The 10,011-nt window shown below is 35.6% G+C and overlaps 2 protein-coding genes across 20 annotated transcripts in view; one reads left to right on the top strand and one right to left on the bottom strand.

The window, feature by feature from the left end:
* The window catches only part of cadm1b (cell adhesion molecule 1b), a 327,978-nt gene that overhangs the window by 269,625 nt on the left and 48,342 nt on the right, over nucleotides 1-10,011 (bottom strand). The gene's annotated exons all lie outside the window — the stretch shown is intronic.
* Nucleotides 1-10,011, top strand: part of ncam1b (neural cell adhesion molecule 1b) — a 72,892-nt gene that overhangs the window by 51,197 nt on the left and 11,684 nt on the right. For 7 of the 18 annotated variants that reach the window (XM_014012441.1, XM_014012431.1, XM_014012444.1 and 4 more), the window contains 8 exons: nucleotides 2,554-2,704; nucleotides 2,824-3,011; nucleotides 3,343-3,439; nucleotides 4,771-4,941; nucleotides 5,481-5,609; nucleotides 6,910-6,924; nucleotides 7,459-7,485; nucleotides 8,244-8,246. In XM_014012441.1, coding sequence (XP_013867895.1) covers nucleotides 2,554-2,704; nucleotides 2,824-3,011; nucleotides 3,343-3,439; nucleotides 4,771-4,941; nucleotides 5,481-5,609; nucleotides 6,910-6,924; nucleotides 7,459-7,485; nucleotides 8,244-8,246 — 781 coding nt within the window. The remainder of the gene's footprint in view (nucleotides 1-2,553; nucleotides 2,705-2,823; nucleotides 3,012-3,342; nucleotides 3,440-4,770; nucleotides 4,942-5,480; nucleotides 5,610-6,909; nucleotides 6,925-7,458; nucleotides 7,486-8,243; nucleotides 8,247-10,011) is intronic. The other 11 variants (XM_014012435.1, XM_014012447.1, XM_014012439.1 and 8 more) reach the window with 3 other exon arrangements.

Raw genomic sequence — 10,011 nt, forward strand, 5'->3', positions numbered from 1 at the left:
CAATAATAATAAGCTACTAATATAGTGAATAAAAAATGTTATGTCCAGTTTGAAAACAAATAACTAATTTCAGCTACTAATGAACAGCTGGTTACCGTTAAAGAAGCCAAACCATTTTTGTTCTCACTCTTTAGTTTTAACAATTTTTTTTTCCCTAAAACACACACACAGGGGTCAAAAATAGACTTGTTTATTATAGTTTATTTTATTTTAATAAACTGTAGGTTTGCAAATCCCTTTCCAGCATYATCTTTGCACACATGGTTTCTTTTTTCATGTACTCAGGTTTGCATTAATAAATAAGGCAATAACAGTTTTCACTTTCTGACATAATGATTGGGTTTTTTAAGTTCACCTACACTCTAGATTGATCAGTGTGTCTCTCTCTGCAAGACATCCAATTACGACTCACACAAGGGGAATGGGGAGCATGGCGCACTGTGAGAATACTGAGTATGTTCATTTAATAGGTCATACAAGGCAAGGTACATTGGTATGCCAGGCCATTTAATATTTGATGAGACATGAGTTTAACGTGTCCTCTGAGTAGTGCCAATTTTATGCTCCAAGGTTCCCTCTGCGTCTCACTTCTGTTTGCACAGAAGAAAAATCTGTTGGAAAACTCTGCTGTCAGTTTGATTTTATTTATCTGACACTAATCTTAATGTATTTGCTGTTTTTTCTTCCCTTTTCATTAATTTTATAGCAAGTTTGGATATCTTGAATGTTCTGTCGCATCTGTTTAGAAGAAGCAGAAAAAAAGCAAATAATGGCTTTTGGTGTTGACTATAACACCAATTTAAAGTTTGGTTTTAAAAAACAAAAATGATGTGATGTGTATACTTTTCTACAGGCAGAGTTTTTATGTACTGTAAGTAATATCAGGGTGCAGTTATAGAGACATTATAAGCTGCTTTTCAATATTAAGGAACAGAGAAATGAAAAGGACTTGAACCTGAATTCATCTTTTTAATTAGGATTTAATGGTTCTACTCAGTGTGGCACGTTGCAAAGATGCAGCAGTCCTCAGTACCACAGGGGTCGACTGAGACAGCTAACTGCACAGGGGTCAGAATAAAGGGTAGTGTGTGTTATGTAAGTGTCTCCCTGGTTGTGAGACCTGCTGTGCATAATGAATGCCTCAGACATGCATTGTGTATWGAATCTGAATACAAACTAATGTTTTTTTTTTTTCTTAAATGGCTGCCCAGGTTGGTTTCTAATTCAGTACATTTAAAAGCATTCTTCACCTTCAGTTTGCATCAAAGCAGACATAAGAGATATTTAGAAACTCAGCTCTGCCTTCTCGGAAAAGAGACAAATGTACAAAGTACTGCRGAGAAACATTAGCATCTCTCCGATCCATAAATTAAATTTGATTTGGTCTGAGAATCACTGAGTTTACAATTGGTAGGTTTTCAGATGAGATTGTGTCATTAGGAGCAGAAACAAAATATCAATTTGTGGTTTCTTAATGCTTTTATTTATTTATTTTTCATTTTTATGGTAAAACAAAGTTTAGCGGYTTCAAGTATTTTAATTATCATTATATTTTATTAGAGCTACTCTGACCTATCTGATACACTGTCAGTTCAGTGTCACATGACAACAATCACAACACAAAAAGTTGCATCTGATCAAATTACACGGTTTAGTTYCTTGAAACCAGATGTATGCAGACTACATTTCTTACTTAAACATATCATTAGAGAGCTTCCTGCTGTAAAGTATCTGCTTTCAAACACTGTGTATCTTGACATGTTCTCCTCATCACTGAAACAAGAGTACATGCTGACTGAAGGTTTGTACTGAAGACCTTTGCGTAGTAGTGCAGCAAAAATAACAAAAATAGTCCAGTGACAGCAACACAAGATGATCCATGTCTGCACTTTTACACTTAATTTGAGATCATTTTGTTTTAAGTAAATAACATTTGTTGCAAATTAAATAAAGGATAACTGGACTTTKTTTTCTAATGTTTGGCTTCTTACTTGAGGTTTTTCTTTTAATACTGAACCAAAAGGTGCAAAATTTGGAGCTTGTTTAATTTAAAACAGCATGTTTTAGTTTCAAATTTAGAAAACTCCTCGGATAAGAAGCAAAGCATCTTCAAGAATCAAAATATTTAATTTGATCTGATAAAAACRTCATTTACTTAATATGCAAGAGAGCAATCAGCTCGAGTGTGAAAGTGCAGGCATGGAACACCCAGTAAAGTTCTGCTGCCCGTGGACCTGCATCAGCGTATTTCACAACTTTGTAAAGCTGCCATGTGAAAATCTTTAGATGGTTTCTAATGGCGTCTGGCATCAATTATTTAGAAGCTTCCCTGCCTTGTCATCTATGTCCTTAAGTTCTCACRTCTTATTAGAGCAGAGCTCACCTCTTTCATTAATTTAATGCCCACTCTTTTTTATTAAAGGCTGCCTTTTTTTTTTTTTTTTCAGGTCAAACTGCTTTCTGCTCTATCGTGCCATAGTGCCAATATGGCCACAGAATAATCTGATTTGTTTCTCCCTTCCCCATACCAAATTATTTCTTGTTGTAATTTAGAGCCTGGATGGAAATGTTGTAGTGAGGAGTGATGCTCGGGTGTCCTCCCTCACCGTGAAGTACGTCAAGTACACAGATGCTGGTCAGTACCTCTGCACCGCGCGCAGTGCCATTGGAGAAGACGAACAATCRGTTTATCTGGAGGTTCGATGTGAGTATTCCCTTATAAAAATGCTTTAAAAGTTTCTCTAAAATATTACAATAAGGGATTCACAGTTACTAAAGTGTTACACAGTATTTTGAAGGTTCTGTAAAACGTTTATTTCTTAGATACTCCTAAGATCCATGGGACAGTTGCAGTGTATACCTGGGAAGGAAATCCTGTCAATATCAGCTGTGAAGTCAAAGCTTTTCCCAGTGATGTGTCTATCATTTGGCTGAGAGATGGACTGCAGCTTCCCAACTCAAACAGCACCAACATCAAGATCTTCAGAACTCCCTTATCCAGCTTCCTGCAGGTATGCATATTTAAAACACATGTACATACTGTACACACGCACAATTCATCCACAGACACACCTCGTAGCCCCCTACCACCTCACGTCATAAAGATTTCATGAGCATAGACTTGGAAGTGAAGGGGTTTTCTTTCAACTCCTTTGTGGGAGGAAAAAAAARGGCCATGAATAATTCAGCAGCATGAAGGCTCGTAGCAACAAACAGAAGTAGGCTACTCTAATGGACAAACAAAAAGGTCACCTTCGTAGAATTTGACACACAAGTTTGTTCATCCGTTTTGTTCCAGTGCCCCTCGTTCATTTACTGCTTCATTTTCCCCCTCCTCTACAGATTACCCCTGAGTCTGAAAATGATTTTGGAAGCTATAACTGCACCGCCTCAAACGATATGGGCACAGAGTCCAAGGAGTTCCTGCTCATTCAGGCTGGTCAGTGATGAGGCTGTGATTCAGTTTCTTGTTTAATTGGCATTTAAAGTGTTTGTTCATAATCAGCAAGAAGGTTTTTTTTTTAACAAATCTAGAACAGATGTTATGAAAATGTCAGAATGCATGGCATACATTCAGTCTGTTATACATCTGTATTTACTGTGAAACAAAATCATTAATGCATCAAATTATTTATTTGGACTGTGATCATAGATGTGGCAAAAAAAATCTACCGCATGAGTTTTTAGAAGCATGGCTTGTTTAGGAAGATAAATTTAGATTAATAGACAACAGGTAACTTAACACTCATCTCTTTTTRTTGTGGATGTAAGCAGGTAATGTAAAACAATAGTTTAAGTTGTATGTATCCCTGTGTGCTGCTAGTTTACTGAAAGCCTTATAAGGAAACTCTTACAGCATTTTGCTGGTACCTCTTACTGCTACCACTGACTGCAGACGTACCCATAAGGCAGATGGAAGAGAGARAAACCGTTTTAAGCCACCACTCAAAGTGAATGAATGGGAGGAAAACTGCACTTTTAACTGAAGGCAACTGCAGTAATTACAGAGTGCCTTTTTACTTCTCAGATCACAGTGATGCAGTACAGAACTGTGTTCACACCACAGGATGAGTCTGGGTCTGGAGCTGCCACCCATACTTGGAGATGATGAGGCTGTGATACAACTGGTTAAATAGTTTWAAAAAATCATTTTCTCTATAATGAGGAGCACAGCGCATGCTGAAAATTATTATATTCCTCTCAAAAAACAAAAGAAAAGACTAAATGAAACCACATTGTCTTTTATGTCCATACCTCACAGCTCAAAGTACAATGCTTTTTAATTTTACTGGTTTTTATTTTTAGGCAGTGTTTGGATATTGATTTAATTGAAACATTCAATTTTGTGCAGACTGCAAAGGTTTTTTTGTTTCAAAATTTTAGTTTCTGGCAAAGGTTTTGAACATTATTGAGGCTAATAATTTTTATTAGTTTTTTTGTTGTGTTTTTTGTTTTTAAAGTTAGTATCAAAACACTAATTTATGAAATAAGGGTAAATAACGGTAAAGGAGAATAACTTCTATCTGAATTAATTAGTCATAAGAGGATTTAATTTATTCTTGTCTTTACTTAAGTTCAGCATTAAGGATAAAAGGCAGCATCATTGGTTTGAATCTTATTTTTCTTTTAAGTTCAAGTTGTTTTATATGCTATTTAAACCTAAAAGCTATGGCCCATCATTTAAAGAAAAAACTATGAAGTCTGACTACTACAGTAGACTGCAATCTTACAGTGTTTTGTGGTAAATCGACTGCATTTTCCGGCTTTTAGAGGTTCCATCAGCTCCATTCATTGATGAAGTGAGACCCTTTTCCACCACTGCACTCATCCAGTTTGGGGAGCCAGAATCCACCGGAGGCGTTCCTGTTCTGAAATACAGAGCAGAGTGGAGGACTCAGGGAAGAGGAGGCTGGATGAAGAGAGTCTACGAGATTCCAGATGGTAAACAAGCAAACGACTAAATTAGTAGTGGTGTTGTTGCTGTTGTTTTTCTTGCTTATTTGGCTTCAGTAACAAAATTACTTATATAGGATTGTTTATAAAAAAAGATTTTTGTGTATTTATATCATGCCATTAAATTGGTTTTCTTTAAATGATAAATCATACTTTTTTGAAATATGTGATAGCTTAGGGTGAAATAGAAAGTCATTGTCTCAAAAGTCATTTTTGTCCCTAAATCATTCGACAGCTGTTATTTTTATGTTTCCTGTTGTAGAACCTCTTATAAAAACAATCAGTTAATATTTTATTGGACTAAATTAGAAATTGAACTAATGAATGTTTGTGTTCTTAACTGCAATTTCATTCTGCATTGCATCTTTGATGTTGTGTATGAATGACAATAAAGCTGATTCTGATTGCTACTACAGGAGTTAATCATGAATGTATTGTTGGAAAAAGAGATGAGTTTGTTCTATTACTCATCAAACTTGTGAAGGTGTTTTTCAACAGGACTTGTCCTGTCTCTGATATTGTAACAGGTTTGAACAATGAGGTGACAATAACAGGCTTGAAGCCAGACTCCAGCTACGAAGTAAAGTTAGCAGCCATTAACGGGAAGGGTGAAGGAGAAAGCAGCCCTGCTGAGTTCTTCAAGACAGAGCCTGTTCGTAAGTGCACGATTTACAGCACAAGCTTTTATCAAAACCTTTTTCATTTCTGTCTTCACAAACATATTACTCACACCGCATCTCTATAAACACATTATCAAGTAGAGCATCTGAAATATTTGGACAGTTTCATAAAAACAGCATCTTTTCTGTCCAATGTTTTCACTGCGCCAACAGGAGCTACATCAACTGCTGGTTTTATCCTTTTTTACTTTTCCATGGAGGAAAATCCTGTCATCCAAGAATTTAAGAAACACTTATTTATCCAAACAATCTGCCGCTATTTAAATCACAGAATTACTCACTGATTTCATCAAAAGTCAAACTTGCTTTGTTGACCAATCAGCAATATGAATATGATCACTGTTACCATTAAAACATGACTGACTGGTCAAAACCTGAACAACGAGTATCTGAGGACGTTCTGAGGTGTCTGCTGTTGACACATCAGTGATAGATATTTGGGTCTGTAGATTTTGGGCTGAGGTCTTTTTAAGATTGGTCTTTGTGCATATAGCATCAGATCTGAGACGCTAGAAGAAAAATAAACATCTTAGATTGTTTGTGTTGTTTTTCTGGCTCACTGCTGCTTGTTGTGAAGGTGTGCTGTTTTCAAGAGCGTGTGTGTGTGTGTGCTCTTGTTTTGACTAGAGCGAGGACCATTTGTGCCATAGTTGCTATCAAAGTGAGGTCTTTGATGTAAAGTGAGGACTGCTTCAATGTCCTCACTTTGTTTGCAGCTCTGCTGTGCTGTACTAGTTAGGTTTAGAGTTATGATGTGTTTTGGTTCAGGTTAGGATTAACTATAGACCAGTAATGGTTAATTTTAGGGAAAATGTCTGGGTTAGGCGTAAATACAGTTACAAAAATGAATGGAAGTCAATACAATGTCCTCGGTTTGGTRCAAATACCAGGATGTGTGTGTGAGGGGAAATGTGGTTTGTAGAAATGTTTGGATAATGAGAAATGTGAAATGCCAGGATGCAGGTTTTTCTTGTAAGATCTGAACTGTAACAAGATGAGCAGTCATACCATACCTGTCAGTGGTCATGATGTTTTGGTTTATTGGTTAAAAGAAATCTGTATGCGAGTCTTTCAATAAATCTTGAGCATGTCTGTTGGTGTTTATCGCCCTCTGCTGGTTGCGTGTGTATATTGGCTGAGGAGAGCTTCTGTGGAGCTTTATGATTTGTTGTTTAGTTTACTTACTGATCATCTCATCTCTTCATTTCATTTTATGATTTTAATCACTCATTTTTTTATCTGTTGGTTCATCTCATCTGTCTGCTCTATCCATCAGGTTCAACTTACAAAAGTAAGTGATTCATCTCGTTATTCTTACCTCAGTCTGCTCACACCACTGTTTATTATTAACTCAGAAATGGATAAAAAGGATGGCTTAAGGATTTGTATGTTGGCCTTTTAGACAAAGAGACTAAATTGCTGCTGGTTTTAAACTTTGGAAATGTTTATTAATAGGAAATAGTAGGGAAAAATTATATACAGTACTAGCATGTTGGATTAGTTTTGTGTCAGTGAACAAATGTCTGTTATGTTTGCAACTAAGTACAGAGTACAGTTTAGAATTAATATAGTTGAAATAAATTTGATGAAAACATATATATCTTCACCTAATAATGACTTTAAATCAATATTTCTATACATCTTTTTTTAATTCCAGGACAAATACTCTTTTGGACATCAGATAATACTGCTTAGAGCAATCAGTCATAAAAGTTTACATTTCTGGAGGAGAATGGCAAAAATTTAGACATCACAAATTATTTAGGTATAATTTAGAGATTTAGGTATAGGTATTTTCTGATTGCTTTTCTTGTGTTGTGTCTAGCTGGTATTTCTCATGTTTCTGCTGAAGGTACAAGTTTGTTCTGTAATAGTGAAAACAGATGATACGTTGTTTTGTGTTGTAGCTGTGTTTCCCCTGCAGGAGAACTCAATCACCCCTGCTGATTAGCAACATTTGTATTAGTGCTCAAGCTTCATAAAAAGTGATAGTTTGTTAAAAACTGTGACCTTGCCTGTCCTAAATATCACTGCAAACTGTTTGTGTGTTGTTACAGACAAATTTGATTTTCATTTTACTTGCATCCCATTGGTTTAAATCTGATACAACCAAATATGACTTATAATCTATTTCTGATTAGCGGCGTTTGAAGTTCCTGGCTTAATGACATGACAGTGTGATGATTGAACAGAAAATCTCTGCATTTCAAAAGCTGCACATTTTCCCTCTGGTTTCAGCTGCCTTGGGAAAAAAAAAAAGTTTGAATGTGTTTGCTTTTAGTTTCAGCTCATCAGCATTAATTAATCATTTGCCTTCCAGATGATTAATTTGCCTAAATCAGGAAAATTAAGCTGTTGGATGTTTACTGTACTTTTGACTTTTAGAACCCAAATAAAATAATTAGTGCGCAGCTTGTGATTCATTGGCTTTCTGATTTAGCTTGTCTTAGGGTCACTTCATTTTATTTCTTCTCATCTTCAATCTGTGTTTTATTGTCTCTCATGTTTTCCTTATTCTTGTTCTTTTTTCAATCACTCACACGTCTCATTTCATGTGTTTGTGGCTGGTATTTGTCATGCATGGTGCTGATGATTCCCTCAACTCTTCAGAAGGTAACTTAGTGTTGCATATTTGTGTGTAATTCTTACCTTTACTGACAAGTTCAACAATTAAACTCTGTTAAAGGCTGTTGTGTAAACATGTAAAACAGTAACCATTTTAATCTTCACCTCAACAGACTGAGAAGAAACCAGAGCTGTCTTCATGGTGTTTCTAAGACTAATGATGTGTGTTTAGCCTCTCACATTAGGTATATTATCTTATGCTTACTAAAAGCATTCAAAACATAACTTTCTGGGATCACAGTGGAATTACAGACTATTCCCCACCACAACTTACATTAACATTTAACAGCTTGCTCCAGTTTTCATTCAAGGTCTTTTAAGTATTTTCATGCTCAGCTCTACAGTATACACCATCTTTTCCAAATTAATAGTCATAACTAACACTAGCTGGAAATCCATGCGTTTTTAGTAGTTCAATCAACTAACTGGACTGATTTTTAAGAGTTTTAATGGCAATAAAATGACAAGTCTGAACACTGATCTATTCATAGTATTTCTTATTTACAGATAAGAAACAGAACTTTTGAGTTTTGAATGTTTAGATTAAAAAAGTGTATAGTTCAAAGTTGTTACATTACATGCTGAGAACTTTTTTTTGTCATTTTCACAATTTTCCAACTTTACCCAAAAACCTATTTGTTAAAGAATACAGCCATTTTATATGTAGAGTTTTGATTTGTAAAAGGCTATTTCAAAAACAGGATTACTGTTAGAATCATATTTTCAAAGGAGGGTAAAAYGTCACTCAAATGTGTGACAGAAAGCAGAAGTAACGACTCTTCAGTGAATCACTACTTTCTAAGAGAAAGTAGGTCTTAAAATGCGACATTTCTGAGCTGGTTTCTCAGTAAAGCAGAAACTTGTTCATGTCAATAACTTTGATGGGTCTTTTTAAGAAGAAGCTTTTCTAAACTATTCTGTTTTTTATTAAGTAAGCAAATATTTTATATTTGGTTGTGGGGAAAATATGCGTTGTTCAAAATGGTATGTCGGAATAAACAGGAATCTGCTAGATTTCTTGTTAAAACTTTATTTTCAATCTTCTGACTCCAATCAGGTTCACAGTACAGCACACAGGCCTCAGCGTAAGAATTCGGACTGAACCAAAACAAACACATGAACTCTGCTCTGAGCAGACACTGCAACACACTGACATCTTCCTTCTACTATAATAACTAGAAAATTTGCATTTCCTACGAAAATGCAAGTGTGAATGCCATTTGCGCAGAACTATAGCTGAAATAGCAGAAGAATAGCAGAAAGTAGCAGAACTATAGCTGAAATAGCAGAAAGTAGCAGAACTATAGCTGAAATAGCAGAAGAATAGCAGAAAGCAGCAGAACTATAGCTGAAATAGCAGAAGAATAGCAGAAAGTAGCAGAACTATAGCTGAAATAGCAGAAAGTAGCAGAACTATAGCTGAAATTGCAGAAGGTAGCAGAACTATAGCTGAAATAGCAGAAAAGCAGAAAGTAGCAGAACTATAGCTGAAATAGCAGAAGAATAGCAGAATTTAGCAGAATGATAGCTGAAATAGCAGAAGAATAGCAGAAAGTAGCAGAACTATAGCTGAAATAGCAGAATAGCAGAAAGTAGCAGAACTATAGCTGAAATAGCAGAAGAATAGCAGAAAGTAGCAGAACTATTGCTGAAATAGCAGAAAGTAGCAGAACTATAGCTGAAGTAGCAGAAGAGTAGCAGCTAGTAGAACTATAGCTGAAATAGCAGAAGAATAGCAGAAAGTAGCAGAACT

The sequence above is a fragment of the Austrofundulus limnaeus genome, unplaced genomic scaffold, assembly GCF_001266775.1.
Source record: "Austrofundulus limnaeus strain Quisiro unplaced genomic scaffold, Austrofundulus_limnaeus-1.0 Scaffold91, whole genome shotgun sequence".
NCBI lineage: Eukaryota > Metazoa > Chordata > Actinopteri > Cyprinodontiformes > Rivulidae > Austrofundulus > Austrofundulus limnaeus.